This window comes from Myxocyprinus asiaticus, chromosome 42 (genome assembly GCF_019703515.2).
Source record: "Myxocyprinus asiaticus isolate MX2 ecotype Aquarium Trade chromosome 42, UBuf_Myxa_2, whole genome shotgun sequence".
Classification (NCBI taxonomy): domain Eukaryota; kingdom Metazoa; phylum Chordata; class Actinopteri; order Cypriniformes; family Catostomidae; genus Myxocyprinus; species Myxocyprinus asiaticus.
In genome coordinates, this window is record NC_059385.1 from 2,266,071 (window position 1) to 2,286,961 (window position 20,891).

The window sequence follows — 20,891 nt, forward strand, 5'->3', positions numbered from 1 at the left end:
CGCGGAGAATAGTGTGAAGCCTCCACTCGCGCTATGTCTCAACAAGTCACGTGATAAGATGCGTGGATTGACGGTCTCAGATGCGGAGGCAACTGAGATTCGTCCTCCGTCACCCGGATTGAGTCACTACGCCACCACGAGGACTTAGAGCACATTGGGAATTGGGCATTCCAAACTGGGGAGAAAAAAAGAAACCTGTCAAAAACATATCCTGGTTATATTTCATAAATTTTTGTTATGAAATTGAAATGTGTAAATCTTAAAATTAGTTTTTTGAGTGTGTAATTTTTTTATTTTTTTATTTTTTGCATTTCATTTATGAAGAGTGTGTCATGATGCTGCCGTTTTGATCTTGTTTTGGCGGGTCGTCCACCCATCTCTCAGGTTGTCCCATGTGCTGGGGTTTTCTTCTCTCCCTCGTGTTTCCCCAGGTGCTGCTCAGCAGCGCAATCAGTGCTTGTGTTTATGGGCAGCAGTTTCAGTTCTTCCGTTTCCTTTAAATCCCCTCCTTTGTCTTGTCAGTGTTGTCAGATCATTTTGTTTCTCTTATCCAGTCAGTAGTCAGTGTATGTTCCTTGTCTCCCTGATGCTCACAGTCTGTTATTATTTGCTCTGTTTTTTTCTAGGTTATTGTTGTCTCCATTGTGAGAGTTTTTGTTTCACTGTTTGCTTTATTTAATAAATTCTCAGTTTATCTCACTTCTGCTGTTGGGTCCTCATTTGCATTACTAATACGTGACAGAGTGATGATGACTAAATGCAGCCGGTACCAGCCAGACATCACTTCAGTCTATTACGATGGACTCCAGAGGATGAACTGATGCCAACTCCAACTGTAAGACATGGGATACTTCATATGCCACTGCCTGAACCTTGGACTTAGGATAGACCCCACCAATCCTCACCGAAATGACCTGCAGGTTGAACTGTGATGCACCTCATTGATCTCTGCCTGCATCACCTTTGTCTATTGATGGACTACACTCTTATAATGGAATACATAGACTATCAATTAATTGCCAACAAAAGCCTTCATCAGCCAACTAACAAGGGACAATTCATCAATGTGAACTTCAAAGACATTAGTCATTAATCTTACAGTTCATACAAAATCTTTGTTTCAACACTGACCCTTAATACTTACCTAGTTTACTCATTTTAATCCATGACTTGCACTGCACACAAATAACTAATATTGGCATTATATTCATGCTGTTTAGTCAGAGGGGAACTGGCCCCCACAGTGAGCCGCTGCACTCGCAGTCCGGCTGCCGGCACTAATAATACACCATGTATACAGAGATTAGGGTTTGTTTGTGTGTTTCGTTGTTTAATATTTGTTACATGCTGTTTATCGCCTCATTTTGGTTTAATGCATTATTACTGCTGTTAGAAATTCATTATTCTCTCTCTCTGTGAGCGAGAAACCAGGATTACCAATATAAATGGGCACCATAATTTATGCAAGTGCATTATTTATTTCTCGTTTAAATCAGCATTCATCTGTAATATAGGCACATTTATGATTCATGTTACGTCCGTCAAACCTTAAATGGCAGTCCAAATTCCAACCTTTAAATTACACCTATTTTAAAATGAGAAGCTTTTAATGAATTAGCAAGCAGGTCCAGGTTGAAAGATGAAACATTAAAACCTTTTTATATATATATATATATATATATATTTATCGGTATCGGCCACAATGAGCTGTGAGTTATCGGTTATTGGCCCAGAAATTTCATATCGGTGCATCCCTACATTTATGACAATAGGGGGTGTTTAATTGTCATCAAAACAATGTAACAATGCAAAAAAATCCTAAAGTTTTTAAAATAGTCTTTTTTTATGCAAAGTCTATCTCTTTTGTTTTTTGGGTGAAAAATGACCGGGATTTTGTCGGCTACATAATAGAGAAGTTCACATATGAAAACATCAGTATTATATTTAATGAACAGGTTGTTATAGGCAATGCAAATTTTTAACAAGATTTTACAGTAGTACAGCTGTTCTTTTCATTGCTGATAGGTGAGTGCAATTCCCACACAAGTATTAAAGGAAAATAGGGAGAAAAGTGTTTTATCTCAATAAATCCCTCAAAAATGCAAAATTTATGAGCAACATGTGATGCAATTCATTCATTTCATACCATAAATGTACTGTATTATATGTCAAATCTTCAACCCAACACCTTAAAGGGATAGTTCACCCAAAAATGAAGATTTTCTCATCATCTACTCGCCCTCATGTCTTCTGTGGAACGCAAAAGTCAATCCGTTTGTCTCTTGTACTCCACAGGTGCTGGCGGATGGGCTCCACTGGACTCGAATAAATATCAGTGGCTTGAAATTGACCTGGAACGTCGGACAGAGGTCACAGCCATCGCCACACAAGGCCGTTATGGAAGTTCTGACTGGGTCACACGCTACCTGCTCATGTTCAGTGACACGGGACACAACTGGAGACCATACCGACAGGAAGACAGCATTGAGGTAAGAGTTACACGGAAAGTCATGAAAACTTTCAGCACCCTGTCATTTCAAGCACATCTTAAATTCTGTATTGTGTTCAATCCTAATAGTGTGTTGTAAAGATGTTGCTTTGAGGTTGCTAAGGTGTTTTGAGCACTGCCAAAACGGCACTGGTTGTTGCGCCAGTTTGAATATGAAGAAGTGCAAATGAGATTTGAGAGATACGACAGAGGGGAAAATTATCTGTCAATTATGACGTAAGTGTCATCTGCTTGTTATGGAAAACTATCGTATGGCTTCAGAAGACTTGGAATATAGAGCACAAGTCAGTTGAACTACTTTATTAGCCTCAGTCCCCATTCACAATCATTGTATTGAAAAGAGCAGCTTGAACATTCTTCCTAACCTCTCCTTTTGTGTTCCACAGAAGAAATAAAGTCATTTTAGGTGACATGTATTCCTCTAATTTATTCTGTACAGTTAGTCATCTCACATATTCTTGACAATATCACCGTCAATGTGAGAACCGCAAGTCACGATTTTCGTCTTTCGTTGCAGGCGCTTGGAGTTTAAAACGCAAGCCTCATTATTTTTTTCTCTCTTTTGAGTGCAAGAAGATTTGTACCTTGACTCTTGGCATATTTCACAGGCCACTTTAGAGCAAAATAAGATGCACCGCCGCAGCGGGAAACAGAGCAATTTGTTGGGCTTAACGCTCCACTCCAACAGACACTTGATCCCTTCAAAGGCAATGAGAACATTACTCGGCTCGGAATTACCCTGAGCTCACAAAATCCAAATTGCACACTTTTATGACAGATAGAAGGACAAAATGAAAGTTCCTCCCCGGAAAATAATCCACAATAACTTGTTGTTAATAACTTGTTGACTCCGTTTGCCTCCTTAAAGGGACAGTTCACCCAAAATAAAAATTCTCTCATCATTTATTCACCCTCATGCCATCCCAGATATATATGACTTTCTTTATTCTGCAGAACACAAATGAAGATTTTTAGAAGAATATCTCAATTCTGTAGGTCCATACAATGCAAGTGAATGGTGATCAGAACTTTGAATATTCAAAAATCACATAAAGGCATCATAAAAGTAATCCATAAGACTCCAGTGGTTTAGTCCATGTCTTCAGAAGTGATATGATAGGTGTGGGTGAGAAACAGATCAATATTTAAGTCCTTTTTTGCTTGAAATTCTTCTCCCTGCCCAGTAGGGGGCGATATGCATGAAGAATGTAAATCACCAAAACACAAGAAGAAGAATGTGAACGTGATCTCTTTCATACTCATATCTGTCATATTGCTTCTGAAGATATTAATTTAACCACTGGAGTCTTATGGATTACTTTTATACTGACTTATGTAATTTGTGGTGCTTAAAAATTTTGGCACCCAACATTTAAAAAAACTGGTGGTTTGCTGGTCTTAGCTGGTTTAAACTGGTCTAGCTGCTGTTAAGCTCCTTTGGCTCTCAGACAACAAGTTGATTAGTGAGGTCGACTAGTTTATCTAGATCTCATCTTTGTATATGTGTCAATGACGTGATGCTAATTGTTTTGTCTGGATCCATTAGGTTATTAAAAAGATTAATTAAAATACAATTCAGAACAAAACATTTACTTGAATACAACTCTTATGATTTTAAAAAAAGTTTTTAAAAAAATCGAGTTCAAAGTCATTTTGATATTTTTTCTGGGGCTTAATGTCAAAAATGTTTAAGTGGAGTAACTGTCCATAGATTTAAAAAATATATACAAGTCTCATTAAATGCTGAAATGCTTGAGAAAACAAATGCTGGTGTAACTACAGTAGTTTGAAAAAATAAGCAGTGTAACAATTTTGATTTAAAATATTATTAATATTTGAAAAACATTTGTCCACCAATTCAAAGTAAGGTGGTGTAACCAACTTGAAGGTATATATATATATATATATATATATATATATATATATATATATATATATATATATATATATATATTAGTATGTATGTGTGTGTGTGTGTATATATATATATATATATATATATATACCCAAACCCAAAAAATACATCATTTATATGTTAAAAATATATTTATTAAAAAAAAAAAAAAATGATTTGTCTTTATCTTATTTATGTATACATTCTGGATGGTTTATACATATTTTTAATTTGTAATTTATTTATTTTGTATTTATTTTTTCCTTCACCTGTACTTGCCTTTATGAGTTCATACATTGTTTGATCTTATTGAACATTTATATAGAAAAAACTCCACAGTTTTACAACCATTTGTGGACTTTTCAGATGGTCCCTTACCACACCCTTCACAGTATTAGCATGATTTAGCACAATGTGTGGACTTTTCAGATGGTCCCTTACCACACCCTCCACAGTATTAGCGTGATTTAGCACAATGTGTGGACTTTTCAGATGGTCACTTACCACACCCTCCACAGTATTAGTGTGATTTAGCACAATGTGTGGACTTTTCAGATGGTCCCTTACCAAACCGTCCACAGTATTAGCATGATTTAGCACAGTGTGTGGACTTTTCAGATGGTCCCTTACCACACCCTCCACAGTATTAGCGTGATTTAGCACAATGTGTGGACTTTTCAGATGGTCACTTACCACACCCTCCACAGTATTAGTGTGATTTAGCACAATGTGTGGACTTTTCAGATGGTCCCTTACCAAACCGTCCACAGTATTAGCATGATTTAGCACAATGTGTGGACTTTTCAGATGGTCCCTTACCACACCTTCCACAGTATTAGCGTGATTTAGCACAATGTGTGGACTTTTCAGATGGTCACTTACCACACCCTCCACAGTATTAGCGTGATTTAGCACAATGTGTGGACTTTTCAGATGGTCCCTTACCAAACCGTCCACAGTATTAGCATGATTTAGCACAGTGTGTGGACTTTTCAGATGGTCCCTTACCACACCTTCCACAGTATTAGTGTGATTTAGCACAATGTGTGGACTTTTCAGATGGTCCCTTACCACACCCTCCACAATATTAGCATGATTTAGCACAATGTGTGGACTTTTCAGACGGTCCCTTACCCACCGTAGGCAAATTTTCCAACTTGTATCAATGTTAAATTGGCGATCTGGAACAATTTCACCGTGAAGCCATATGACCAGCTTAAAAATGGGACAATCCCATATTTTACAGGATGGGTGGCAACCCTAAGCGTTTTACACCCAAACTGCTGAGAATGTTTCACAAACCGAGATAATAAAAATCTCCCAAAAAAATCCATAATAATGCAGGGTTGCTTAAACAACTAAGACAGTGGACCAGGAAGGCCAACTTATTTATTTATTTAATTTTTATGATATATAGGCCTACTATTTTTAACACATTAGTATATACTGTCTACAAAGCGATGACCCCATTTTTTTTAACAGAAAGCCAGTTCGTTGAGCTTTAAAAATGTAAAATGCTTAAGCTTAATTATGGGGAAGAAAAAGCTTGACAGAAAAATACTGTCTTTCTCCATTGATTGCAGCTTCGTTCTTTTGGCAAAAAGTGTAAATTAATAGAAATTTTGTTCTTCCTGGTCGTATTAAAGCGATTTTCATTATATGCGTATTAGGGGCTGTTCACACTGAACATGGTTTTGCATCTGTCCGAGTGTCATGTTCTGTCTCCCTCATGTTATTTTGAAGCCCTCCCAGGCCTCCTGAACCTGTCCCTGCTCCGTGGCTGCCCCCAAACCTCCTGGCTCCACCCCTGTCTTTTGGTCACCTGTTTCCTCCTGCCCCTCCATCTTTAGGTGCCAGGAGTCGCCTTGTGGGGGGGGGGGAATGTAGTAATGTCACGTTCTGTCTCCCACATTTTTACCCTGGACTCTTATTTTGAAGTTTCCCTCTGGACTCCATTTCCCACAGTGCATTGCCCTCATCACATCCATCTGTTCACAGCATCCTCACCTGTCTTCAATCCCCTCATTAGTTCTCGTGTGCGTGCGTGTGCGCGTTATATATACATATATATAAATAATTACCCTCCAGTTTTGTTCAATGTTCGTCAGTTCTCGTCTGTGTTATGCTTGTGTTAGAGTGTTGTTTTGGTTTATGGCACTATGTATTGTTTTATATCGTCTTCATTAAAAAGCCTGCAATTAGATCTCTAGCCTCGCCTTCATCTTCTCGACCACAAGTTGTGACACCGAGCTGTTTTTCAAATGTTTTCCTAAGTAAACAAGCTCAAGGTGGACCTCCTTTATTTTTTAATTTTAAAGATATGTGGCTTTTATCAATTGACAAGTGCCCAAAACCCTTTTAAATCCAGCTTTCCAGACCTGCCTGTCCAGCTAGGCTAAACTGTGTGACCAGCTAACCTCTATAGGCTGGTTTAAGGTGTGTTTTCAGCAGTGTAAGCACTAGAATGAGGGTTTTTGCAGGTTATAAGATGTCAGTATTGATTTCCATTAATATATTTGGGTGATAGGAGATGTGTACACCAGTATTCATGTGAGCTGAGAACATATCTGCAGTTTATCGACCCATGGCGATGTTTAATCACTATAGTCGCCAAATGGCCTCGCTGTATATTAAGTAGAATCTGAGTTAGGGACTTGTCGCGTTGTACGTAAACTCACCTTTCACACTGAATTCAGCATCAACAAACTACATCTTTGATGATCTAATCTAATGTGAAACATAAAGGCACAAGGCCATAGTTGTAACTCCAGCAGAACTCAAATGAGATCACCATAAGTATTCACACTGTTTTTCTTTTAATTTCAGGCTTTTTCTGGGAACTCTAATGCCGACAGTGTGGTGATGTACAAACTCCAGCATCCAGTAATCGCTCAGTATCTGAGAATATTACCACTGGACTGGAATCCAAATGGCAGAATGGGACTCAGACTGGAAGCGTATGGCTGCCAATACAGTAAGTATGATCAAGACAATTAAATATGCTTTTGCTCTTTTTGGTGATGTGTGTAATTTCTTGGATATTGGATATTATCTGTGTTTGTATCTGTTCATATGACAAAATTATCTGTATCTGTCTCTGTATTCGGATAGAACCGGGTGTGGGCGGGGCTTAAACAGGAAGTGCCTCAAAACGAAATGAAACACCCATTTTTAAGTGTTACTTTTACATTTATAGTTTCTATTAATAAAATATGCCTTGTATATGCATTTTCATAATAATAGCCTAATAATAATAATTGTTATTATTATACAATTATTTTAAATATTTTTATTTTTTATTTTTTTTTATTTATAGGCTACATTAACTGTGTGAATATGTTGTGGTTTCTCCAGGCTAAGACTTTTCAGATATTAATATCTGCATGAAACTGAATATTCGTTTGTCTGTGCATGTATAACAACATTATTCTGAAGGCAGGAGGAGTCAAGCAAAATATGAAATGTCAAGCACACATTTTGCAGTGAATAATAAATACAAATTCTAACATTAAAAGAAATGAAAATAAAATTAGTATAGCTTACAAACAGGTTAAAGTCCCATAAATCTATTAGGAATTGTTACAATAAGACACCATTATCTAGTTAAATAATAATAACGTAAAATTTATAGTGCCTTACCAGAGTTCAAGAACACTTTACGTTTTCAGATTTAGCACAGTTTAAAGAAGAAGAAGAAAAAAAGACGGCGCATGTTTCAGTTTCTTCATGTTACATAAGGAGGAATATTCCTAATAATTAAATACTCTATGGAGCATTATAAATTTTATTTCTGAATAAAGTCTTAGCCAGTAAATTACCACTGATGTGGATATACGTAAATGTGGTCGACTTTAAGAGACGATAGACGAGCTCCGACATAATATACATAAATTCGTTGTGGATAATCAGTCCAAAAATATTTTTGTATATTATTCGGATGAATCCATTAATCGTTTTGAAGTCATTATTCGTACCTTTCCGAATAAGACATTCGGCTTCGGGCACATTCCTTCTGTCTGTCTGTCAGTCTTTCCTTACTGTCTGTCACGCTTTCTTATCTATCTGTCTGTCTGTCTGTCACTCTTTTCTAACTGTATGTTTGTCTGTCACTCTTATCTTTCTGTCTGTCAATCTTTTCTAATTGTCTGTAACTCTCTTATCTATCTTTCTGTCTGTCTGTAACTCTTTTCTTATCTATCTTTCTGTCTGTCTGTCTGTAACTCTCCTATCTATCTTTCTGTCTGTCTGTCTGTAACTCTCCTATCTATCTTTCTGTCTGTCTGTCTGTCTGTCTGTCACTCTCCTATCTATCTATCTATCTATCTGTCTGTCTGTCTGTCTGTCACTCTCCTATCTATCTGTCTGTCTGTCTGTCTGTCACTCTCCTATCTATCTGTCTGTCTGTCTGTCTGTCACTCTCCTATCTGTTTGTCTGTCTGTCACTCTCCTATCTATCTATCTATCTATCTATCTATCTATCTATCTATCTGTCTGTCTGTCTGTCTGTCTGTCACTCTCCTATCTGTCTGTCTGTCTGTCTGTCTGTCACTCTCCTATCTGTCTGTCTGTCTGTCTGTCTGTCTGTCACTCTCCTATCTTTCTTTCTGTCTCTCTGTCTGTCACTCTCCTGTCTGTCTGTCTGTCTGTCTGTCTGTCTGTCACTCTCCTATCTATCTGTCTGTCTGTCTGTCTGTCACTCTCCTATCTTTCTGTCTCTCTGTCTGTCACTCTCCTATCTATCTATCTATCTATCTATCTATCTATCTATCTATCTATCTATCTGTCTGTCTGTCTGTCTGTCTGTCTGTCTGTCTGCCACTCTCCTATCTGTTTGTCTGTCTGTCACTCTCCTATCTATCTATCTATCTATCTATCTATCTATCTATCTATCTATCTATCTATCTATATGTCTGTCTGTCTGTCTGTCACTCTCCTATCTATCTGTCTGTCTGTCTGTTTGTCTGTCACTCTCCTATCTGTCTGTCTGTCTGTCACTCTCCTATCTATCTGTCTGTCTGTCTGTCTGTCACTCTCCTATCTTTCCATCTTTCTGTCTGTAACTCTTTCTTATCTATCTTTCTGTCTGTCTGTCTGTAACTCTCCTATCTATCTTTCTGTCTGTCTGTAACGTTTTTATCTATCTTTCTATCTGTCTGTCTGTCTGTCACTCTCCTATCTATCTGTCTGTCTGTCTGTCACTCTCCTATCTATCTTTCTGTCTGTCACTCTCTTATCTTTCTGTCTTTCTGTCTGTCTGTCAATATTTGCTAACTTTCTGTCACTCTCTTATCTGTCTCTCAGTATTTCCTAACTGTCTGTCAATATTTCCTAACTGTCTGTCACTATCTATCTTTCTGTCTGACTGTCTGACAATATATCTGGCAAGTAAGCTGTAACCATCAAACTTCAAATGTTTAAAACCAGTTTAAACTTTTAGACAAAGCTTTGTCAAGTCAACATTAAAGTTTGTTTCGGCAAACTTGATCTAGTTATTTTTGCAATTCAGTTTGATGATGCCAGTAGCCTAAAAACTGCACACCTTAAACCTAATGTTTCCCTGTAAGAACATTTTAGTTGTTGTTTCTACCGAGTGCACAATGACAATCATCAAGCATAACTGATGGTCATTATGGTGTTCGATAATACGTTTATTTCAATTCACAAATCATCAGCTCCCGTGTTGTTATATCTTATTACCTAGATGCAGACTACCATGACCAGTCCACTTTCAATCAAACGTCAATCCACAGCGCTGGTTTCTGATTGGTCTAACAGAATTCCCGTGATGTGTGTGTAGTGGCTTTATTCCTGTGGCTCGGTTAGAATGAATGTATTGTCATTGAAATTACACTGAGAACAATGGCAGCGTTCTTACTGTTTCTGGTATTGTGAGCTGTTAGCAAAAGCTTTTGTGTATTTCAGCCCATAAACATGCCCACAATGTTTATTCACCTCAGATGCATCAACGCAATCCAGAGGAATATTTTATTGTTCAGATGTTTCTTTTTTCAAGGCTCCAGAGAATGAATGTAAATAAGTTTGCGTTTATATTTAATTTACTTTGTCTCAGACGTTTCACCTAAAACTCCTTAAGGGATATAAAAATAAGTCAACTGTTTCCATGTTCAGAAATCGAGGAGAGCATTAGCAACTGTTTATCTTTATCTTTTTCCGTTCATACTGATGGATGTATAATTTAATGCTCAGATCATCCAGGTGCTGTCGAGTGTCACGCTGTTGCATCATTTTTGTTGACCTGAGCAGTTTAAACTCTCTCTGCTCCTCTTACAGCAGTCAAGTGGCTTGGCATTGAATGCATTAAGTGCCAACACTTCTGCACTAATACACTTTAAATTGGATGTGTGGGCTTCGCCAAACATTGTTAAGGACATTGTGGTTAAATCTGATTTCAATAAACCCCTTGTACTCATTCTAATTCTAATTTGTAACACATTAAAATACTGATCATGAATCTATGTGTTAATAACTATATTATGTCAAATTAAACTGGTATTTGAGAACCTATCCAACATCCCAAAAACAGTTTGTTCATTATTTCTTGTGTGTTTTTAGGGTCTGATGTGGCGGGGTTTGATGGCAGTGGTCATTTCCTGTACAGGCCGGATCCCAGCACGAGTCCAACAGATAAAGACGTGTTAGTCATGAACTTTAAAACCCTACAGAACTCTGGGCTGTTGATTCACATGGAAAGCCACAGCGGACACACGCTTGCTTTGGAATTATTCAAAGGCAAACTCTTACTACAGTTTAGAAAAGGTACTAATATGCATGTTTCATCTGATATGTTTATGGTGATTGTAAAGTGCATCATTTACGTTGAGCTGCATGTTTTCAAGGTAGATTTGAGATGATCTTGGAAAGTTTGAGTAGAACAGATGTGGCAGTACAGTAATGGTATCAGATGGTAATACCTTGATGTACACCATGGTAATGAATCATTACCACATTTGCCACGTTATTTATGGGTAAATGTCATGAAACCTGTCAAAAACAAGTGTTCTGAATTTGGGATGAAATGTGACCTTGTAGTGTAGGTGGGCAGTGGTGGCTCAGCGGTTAAGGCTCTGGGTTACTGACCAGAAGGTTGGGGGTTCAAGCCCCAGCACCACCAAGATGCCACTGTTGGGCCCTTGAGCAAGGCCCTTGACCCTCTCTGCTCCAGGGGTGCTGTATTATGGCTGACCTGTGCTCTGACCCCAGCTTAGCTGGGATATGTGAAAAAAATAATTTCATTGTATATATGCAAATGTGTGACAAAATAAAGGCTTCTAATTAAAAGATAATTGCCATAAAATTAATAATAATAAAATATACAGTACTGATAGTACACATACTGTAAAATAAAGTTTAACCACATGGTATTTCTACTGTTTGTAGATTAGGTAAATTTAGCATGCACAAGGTTTTAAATCTGGAGAGAAAAGTCTTCAGGTGTGGGTCACAGGTGCAGTCTGTTGTGAGCGGGCCGAATGGCACTCATTCCCAGAATGCCATCTGCCATCACTGTGTTTGGGTAACACTGCCAGTGTCACGGGGGGTGCAGAGAACAGTTCCCTCTCTGTCCTGACAAACACTGGCGAAGATACAAATGAAACGCCACAACACTCGGGCGAAATCGATTAAGAGAACAAATGCAGGTTTACGCTGTTAACTCATATTGTCATTTCTCACACTGAAACTGTTTTCTGTGCTGTCACGCCATTGCAATTGAGTGGCAACTTGTTTTGGACACGCTATGAAATATAATTCGGTGCCCGACACAGACCTCCTGGTTAACTCGACTGTTTCCAAATAAAATAACAAATGTCAAATCTCTTTGGGATGAGAATTTACAACCGTTTGTTTGTTGTGACGGACACAAGATTGTGTGTTATTTCACTTATCCAGAAGTGGACAAGTGTGGAAGTTCACTGAAGCACGCAATATTATTTCGTAACTTTTTTTAATGACTCCCTGGGATCAATAATGGAGTTCTGTGGCTTTTAGTTCATGTCTGTTTGCTTTGAGGTCATCTGTATGCTTGTTAACTAAATTAACTTTGTAAAATGTAGTCTTTCTCTTCTGGGAAAACAGAATAACAATACTGATAAATCATCCTGCACTACAGACTATTTTTCTAATCAAATGCTTTCCAGAAAGTGACTGCTGAGACATAGAAAAGAAAAAGAAAGAAGTTAAACTGAGTTTAAAAGTATTGAAAACTATAATTGTTTTTAATGCATTTCTATAAACCGAGAGGGATACGGTATACTATTCAAATAATAGTAATAACAGAATAGAATAAATGAGTTTACAGTTCGAAAAATTACATTTATGAATGTAAAATTTCCTTAGAAAATATTACATTTACATCAAATCTGGCACTTTCTTTTGTGTGGTCTGTTTCAAAATTATCCAAGGATAATATATATTTTTTTAAATGCATTGAGTAATCTGGCAATATGTTATTTTGCATACTAATTTGTATGTTGAGAACACTTCTGAAACTCTAGAGGAAAAACATCTGAAATGCAGGAAACCTCAGCAAAAGCCTCTATTTAAAGGGACAGTTCACCCAAAAAGGAAAATTCTCTCATTTACTCACCCTCATGCCATCTCCGACGTGTATGACTTTCTTCTGCAGAACACAAATAAAGATTTTTAGAAGAATCTCATCTCTGTAGGTCCAACTCTAAATCTCCACTTTAACTTTCACTTTAAGATGTGAATGTGGACTAAAAAGGCACCACATGTGGCTACATGTGAAAGTGGAGATTTATAGTAAAAAAGGACTTAAATATTGATCTGTTTCTCACCCACACTTATCATATACTTCTGAAGACATGGATTAAACCACTGGAGTCTTATGGATTACATCTATGTTTCCTTTGTGATTTTTGGAGCTACAAAGTTCTGGTCACCATTCACTTGCATTGTATGGACCAAAAGAGCTGAGACATTCTTATAAAAATCTTCAAGTTCTACACATCTGGGATGGCATGAGGGTGAGTAAATGATGAGAGAATTTTCATTTTTGGGTGAACTATCCCTTTAAATATTTCTAGGTGATTCAACTGAGATATTTCTGAGATCTCATTTGTGATTTATCTGTCTTATAGGAACGGCCTGTATTTTCTTCTCTTGTCTCCGCATTTTGTTAACTCCCCTGAACACACACACACACACACTCACACACGCACGCGCGCACACAATTCGGCAATTAAACGTCTGTGTTCGATTTGCCATGTAGGTTTGAAATTTGAAGATTATTGCATTGGGATGATTATTCCAGCAATACCACCAATTTTAATCTCATCTCAGCAGATGAGAGCCGCAGCACTCCACAGAATCATGCTTTTCAACATGAGAGTATTTTTATAAAAGTCTGAGTCGTGTTGGGTTGGAGAACTTTGAATGTGTCGCGTCTGTAAATCTCAGCTCGTTTCGGCTGCTGTCAGCATTCAAGAGTTTCCCATTATAAAATAACTGAAGTCAGACTGCACACTTTACTCTGGTTTAACCATAATTTACCATAATAGCTTGTCTGTTTTCTCTCAAACAGATGAGGTATTTAAGATTAACGCTATTGAGTTTTAAATCAACACAACTGACATCCCTACCCTAAACTTTAAATCTAAAGCTATCAGATAGTGTCAGAAAAAGCAAATGTGAGAAACACAATAATATCATTTTGTGGTGCTTCTATGACACTTTCGGCTCACATGTAGACTCAAAATGATTGAAATGCAAAAGCTCACAAATACAAAGAATGTCACAATGTCACAATGCCCAATAATGAGAGTCAGACGGTCGAGGACAACTGTTTGTTTGTTTTTTCATGTAATGTTGTTGTTTCCAGCACAATACAGAGACTGATGTTAGTCACTGGCACACATTCACTTCTGTCTGTGCCCAAAATAAACAAACAAGCACCAACATGAAGATGTATGCCCCATATCCCAAAATGTATTTTGCCTGTAGTTTACATTCATTCCGCTTTATTTCGTGCTTCATTTTTGCCTCCAATTTTTTCACTCTTCTATTTTTGAATTTAAAAATATATATCTGTGTTTTGATTGAATAATTTCAGCAATCCATGAGCAAGAGACAACCGTAAATTGTATCAACAAAAAGTTGTTTTCGCAGTGTGTTTTCCCGCCTCTTAAATATGCAGATTGTCTCTGTTTACAACGTAAGCTTTTGTCAACAATATCTGTGGCTGCTGTCATAGAAAGTAAAATTGTCCCTTTTTCAACCTAAATGTGTGCTTTTTTTGTTGTTGTTGTAAATACACTTTCATTAGGTCTACAAGGGGAGAGTGAAGAACTGCAAATGTTTAAATTCTGCAGCGGTCCTACTTCTTGGAAAGTTTAAGCATAATATTCTGTAGTTGTGTAATGTACTTTTTTGGGGGGGATTTTCTCCCAATTTGGAATGCCCAATTCCCAATGCGCTCTAAGTCCTCATGGTGGCATAGTGACTCGCCTCAATCCAGGTGGCGGAGGACGAATCTCAGTTGCCTCCGTATCTGAGACCGTCAATCTGCGCATCTTATCACGTGACTTGTTGAGCGCGTTACCGTGGAGACATAGCACGTGTGGAGGATTCACACTATTCTCCGCGGCATCCACGCACAACTCTCCACGCGCCCCACCGAGAGCGAGAACCACATTATAGCGACCACGAGGAGGTTACCCCATGTGACTCTACCCTCCCTAGCAACCGGGCCAGTTTGGTTGCTTAGGAGACCTGGCTGGAGTCACTCAGCACGCCCTGGATTCAAACTCACGACTCCAGGTGTGGTAGTCAGTGTCAATACTCGCTGAGATACCCAGGCCCCCTCCAGGGGTTGATTTTTATTAAAACGGATTTCAACCTGTTTCTTGTTGTAAGTTCACATTAAAACTGAATTGGAAACTCTATCAGGTGTTTATGTGTTTTTAGTACTTTACAATTGACTAATGTCTAGATTTTACTGTTTTAGCCTTATCTCAGATGAAAATCAATCATAAAAATAATTATTGCATGTTTAAAACTGTAATATGAAATAAAACTAAACCTTTTCAGTATAGAGATTTTTGTGTGAAATGATTTCTATACATAAAAAAAAATAAAAAAATCCGCTAATAAAGTTTTTTCACTTTACAATAAGGTTCCAACATTAGTTAACATGATCTAACAATGAACAATACTTTTAAAGCATGTATTAATCTTAGCTAATGTTAAAACATGTGCTACTAAATTTTTTAAATCAAAAGTTGTATTAGTTAACATTAGTTGACATCTGCATGAATTAACACTGAAAATTAGTATTTTTATTAACTAACATTAACAAAGATTAATACAGTAAATGCTGTAAATATATTGTTAATAGTATGTTCATGATACTTGATGCATTAACTAATGTTAATACACGGCTCTCTGGAATACTCGATTCTGATTGGTCAATGGCGCCATCCAGTGGTCAGATCTTGCTCTGAAACAACCGCACATTCGGGGATTCAGACGTATCAGACCGCTCATCCGGGTTCTGCGATCCGTGTTTCCTGCTTCTCGGCTCACTGTACAATCTCTACAAGCTAATAAAATCATTTAAACTCAAATCAATGTTTCATGTGCATTTATTTATTTATTTATTTATTTGGCAAGTAGTCTTGCAATAGGCTGAATAATGAGGAGTCAGACGGTAATTTTTTTTTACAGAGTAAACACCAACAGAACTCTGATGCAAACCGGAGGTGGATTCCAGCTGTTCAGTGATTTCTTTCTTCTGAAATTACATCATTTCAATGCAAATCAATATTTTATGACCATGCATTTATTTATTTGGTTAGTAGCTGTGTAATAAGCAGGATGATGTACAGTCAGTCGGTTGTTATTGCAAAATAAACCCCTTCAGGGTGATACAAGGTACTGGGTCCTGATCACCCTGTCTGGGTTTATTGTGCGACTTTATCCCTTACTTAACGAATATAACCTCATATGTTACCCACAATTCTATTAAACACAATGCAGAATTTGAGAAGTTCTGGAAATGACACTGTGGTGGGGACTTTATTTACCACCTCATTTTAGTAGATAGACCTCAGAGTTCACGGCTCCCAAATCTGTGAAATAAACTGTAGTGTGGGCTGTTTTTGGGTGCAATTTTTACTCTCTGAATTCGTCGACTGGTTTCACCCACTGCTTTGACACTCAGGTGTCAACATACATAATCTATGCAAAAAATGACTCGCTTTTACTCTGTTTTTATGAAGCTATGTTGAGAGCTGACAAAATACCAAGTGAAATGGTTTCCGTTGAGGAGACTTTGTGGCGACAGTCGCAGACACATTTTTGGAAGGGTTTATTCGCTTCTAACTTTGCACGGTTATATGGTTATTTGCATTTTATTATTTGCATTTCAATGCATGAGTGATTTTAAGGACAACTTTTGTATGATGAACAGTTTTGTCCTCCTGAAGCTAAACCTTTAGAATAAATGGTCAAATTCAGGGACATTTCTACAAACTCTTTTAAAAGAGAGGAGAGGCTATTGTCTTTTCATGGTCAGATGAGGTCAGGGTTACAAACAACTGTTTGTACGGTCTTATATTAGGTTTCTTTGTCGAGTTGCAAGCAGCATTAATCAAAACAACACTTGAAACACAAATGAGTATCATTGTCGCACACAGTGTACAAACAAACACGAGAGGTCAAGGCCGAGAGCTTGAAGGCTGTTTTGTTTTTCTTTTAAAAAGAATGAAGATCATGAAATGTTGAGCAGCCAATACATAGGCAGAAACGGGGAAATAAACCACAAAAACGTTAATAGAAACAAAGCAGACGTTATATGCATTCTGATGGGGCAGTAGCTGACCAACAGTGACCCAACCGACTGGACATCAGTCATTTTGATGAATAATTGATAAATACGGTTCATGTCCCTATAACATCACTGAGATACACACACACATGTAGATACACAAATGTTTTGTCATTTAATGGCAGAAAGTTTCATGCAGGTCTCTATTTTAAGGAATAGCAATAATTTGCAAAGGCACATTTCATCTGTCTTTTGATTACAGTCTGATTATAGTATTTTCTTAAATGATATATTATGTGTTATGGAACATTGTGTAATTATTCTCTCATATCCGCTGGTTTATCTCTCTCTCTCTCTCTCTCTCTCTCTCTCTCTGTAACATACTCTTGGGACGTGATATTCAGAAAAGGTCTTGAATTTGAATAAGTGCAGTACTCCTGGGCCGTTGCATAATTTTTCATGTTTTGGTAGTTTTGGATGACACAAATTTTGTGTTTCCCTTGGCATTGTCTCCATGTTAATATGAACATTATTTTCTAATTAACGTCCATATACTGGTTAAACCTTTATTCTGAAACAGAGATTTACTTGTTTCATAGCTATTGTAATATGCATGTGTACTGAACCTATTGCTGTCTGAAAAATGTGTCTGTCTGTACATGCATCACAGGTGATTTTATTTTATTTATTTTTTCCTGAAAGTCATGAAAATTCCCAGCACAGTGTCATTACCAGCACATCTCAAATTCTGTATTGTGTTTAATAGAATTCTGTGCTGGAAATGATGCTGATGGAAATTAATTTTTTTTATTTTTTATAATATATATATATATATATATATATATATATATATATATATATTCTATTATTTTCTAATTCTCTTAAAAACTATCTGGGCATTTTCTAGATTCATTTGGGATAGATATACATGTCGGGTTTCTGAACACCTGAGTATTTTCATAATGTTTGGCGAAACACACATGCATTAAAGTGTTAAACTATGTTTGTGCACTTTTTGCGTAATAAATGGCAAAATTACAGCTTGACTGGAAATGATGCTGACTTGGTCGTAATTTTTGGAAAATATATAAATAATTTTCATGCAATAAATGCTGAAATTTGTTTATTGCACTCTTTGTTTTAGATTATCATCGTTTTAAATATTTGTCTTTTTCTAATGGATTTTCATAATTTAATATTAGGTCTGCAAAGATTTAGACGTGCAAAGATTTTAATGAATATCCCGTTACAGTGGACATTCCAGATAAGATGTCCATTTTCAGGTTCCTAACATCATTGTTTTCCAAAGAATACAGTAATGGAGAGCGCTTTTGAAACACCCTGTTTTTGGTGGAGGAACTTGTTGTTGTAGTGCGGATTAGAGGCGTAAACGTAGTGAAATGAATGTGTTTTCAAACTAAAACTTATTAATGTGGATGTGGCTTTTGAGTTCTGATTAATTCATGGCACATGCATCATTTAAATTTGACCAAATTCCGATATTGCAATATATATTGGGATTTTCTAGTGCAACTAATGCAGTCTATATTAGAAGCATCAGTATACATTATTCAATAGCAACAAATGATCAACTTTCTCTTTTTTTCAGGCAGGGGTTCTGCGAGTGATTTTCACACCGTCGTGTCGCTGGGCAGCCTGTTGGACGATCAGCACTGGCATCATGTCAGCGTGGAGCGTGTACGAGGAGTCGTTAACTTCACTGTGGACAAAAGTACGCAGCAGCTGCAGCTGCTCAAGCACCCAAGTCACGGCGAGATTAACGAGGTGAACGCTTACACAATCAGTCCAGTTTAACTCTCAGAGCAGCTGCTACTGTTTTATATCACTTTTCTTTGTCGCATGTACACACTCAAACTAAACGCACACAAACACATAAATTATACATGCAATGTAAATTAACCTTCATCCTGCAATGAGTTTAGGAAAAGATTTACTTCACTTGAAGATATTCACTTTGCTATGAAACATTGTTAACTTGTGTACTTTTCAACTCTTGTCTTAAATTGCAATAAATGATGAGCTGTTCCCTTAACATGAATCTGTTGTTCTTTCACAAGATCAGTTTTGGTGGCACATCAAGTGATGGACTTCAGAAGTCTCATTCCAGAAGAAACTTCCACGGCTGCATGGAAAATGTGCTTTACAACGACATCAACATGATTGAACTCGGCAAAGAAAAGCAAGTCGCCATGACAGTAAGCAGAACTTTAAAATAATTTTGATTGTCAGTTTTTGGGCAGCATTTAATTGTCATTAATTCATAATGAATGCTTTTGTACCACATTATACAAGGTTTTCCCTTTTATCACAGCCATTGTCTTGGGAATTTGGGGGTTAAACCAATTACCCACCATGTAATTCATTGTGGTAATGAGCATGACTGGTATCAGGATAATAGCCAGGAAGGCCAATGCATAATTTACAAACCTGCCGTAATTTACTCTCACAATTGTGTTTGCATGAAAAACGGTCTTTGTTTATATGTATATACTGTATATATACTGTGTGCATATAGATATACATACACAGTAATATACTGTAACGGTGCATAGGAATTTTAATACCAATGCATAGCAATATTTACCAATGCAATCTTTTTTTAAACTCCAATATTAATATATATATACTGTATATACAATATATATATATTACTTTTCAATCAGAGGAACCATCATTTCAACCAAACAGCCATTTAGATAAAAATAATCAAGACCTTTTTTCCACAGTTTTTCACAAAATGACCACTAGAATATTCAATTATTTTCATTTGTATGTACCAATATAACAATACATATCAATAATCAGCTATATTTACCTACATATATTTTTCCTTAAATATCTGAATGCATAAATGTTACATGGGGACCTCCATTATTATTTTTGAGTGATGACGCAAACACATAATTGAATCAGATTATGAATCATTACGTTAAAAATCTAACAGTTTGAACTGATTTACTCAATTGAATAGAACTTACGAACTCTAATGGCGTTTCTGCGACTGAAATTTATAAAGGGTATTAAAACATCTCTGTCTTTAAACCAGAAACATACTTTACGCAAGCACGTGTATGCAGGTGCGAGCATTCTGCAAAGGCATTGCCAAAGTGTGACCAGGTAAAAATGGTTTTACAAACAAATGTTTACAAACCTCAGGACTCAAGGGGGCGATAGAGTAACCGTCAAACGTCTGTGCAATTAAACTGATTCAGGAAAGTTGCTATAAATACATTGACTTTCAGCAACTTGCTCAGCAATATTCTCTTCGAACCGTTGCTCCACCATGACAGTAGTTGACTTGAAAGAGAAAACCCCTTGTAGAAGTGGACGGTTCACACTAATGTTTGCTATAGCGCCCCTTGTGGCAATGTTGAGAATGCAACACATACATGCGTTGCATTAAAAATTGCAGTCTTGCACATTTTGGAAAGCAACTTCGCATGAAAATCAATCATCTGCATTTTCCTACTTGCGTTGAGTATGTTTCGACCTTTCTACTCGTCAATCATGAATCATGAAATTAGTGCGAAACATGGGCTTTAGGAACTTGATGCATTTAAACGCATTAAAATCATTGCAATTTTCATGACTGTTGTTTACTTTTATGTCACCAGCAAAGTCATTGCAAATATATCATCAATATTTACAATACAACAGAGTCG

At 37.0% G+C, this 20,891-nt stretch overlaps 1 protein-coding gene across 2 annotated transcripts in view; it reads left to right on the forward strand.

Annotated features, from left to right (window-relative positions):
• Nucleotides 1-20,891, forward strand: part of LOC127433061 (contactin-associated protein-like 5) — a 136,372-nt gene that overhangs the window by 47,464 nt on the left and 68,017 nt on the right. Inside the window, exons 3-7 of one of the 2 annotated variants that reach the window (XM_051684698.1) lie at nucleotides 2,296-2,489; nucleotides 7,230-7,377; nucleotides 10,977-11,180; nucleotides 18,818-18,993; nucleotides 19,287-19,424. In XM_051684698.1, coding sequence (XP_051540658.1) covers nucleotides 2,296-2,489; nucleotides 7,230-7,377; nucleotides 10,977-11,180; nucleotides 18,818-18,993; nucleotides 19,287-19,424 — 860 coding nt within the window. Of the gene's footprint in view, nucleotides 1-2,295; nucleotides 2,490-7,229; nucleotides 7,378-10,976; nucleotides 11,181-18,817; nucleotides 18,994-19,286; nucleotides 19,425-20,891 lie in introns of those variants that run through there. The other variant, XM_051684699.1, reaches the window with a different exon arrangement.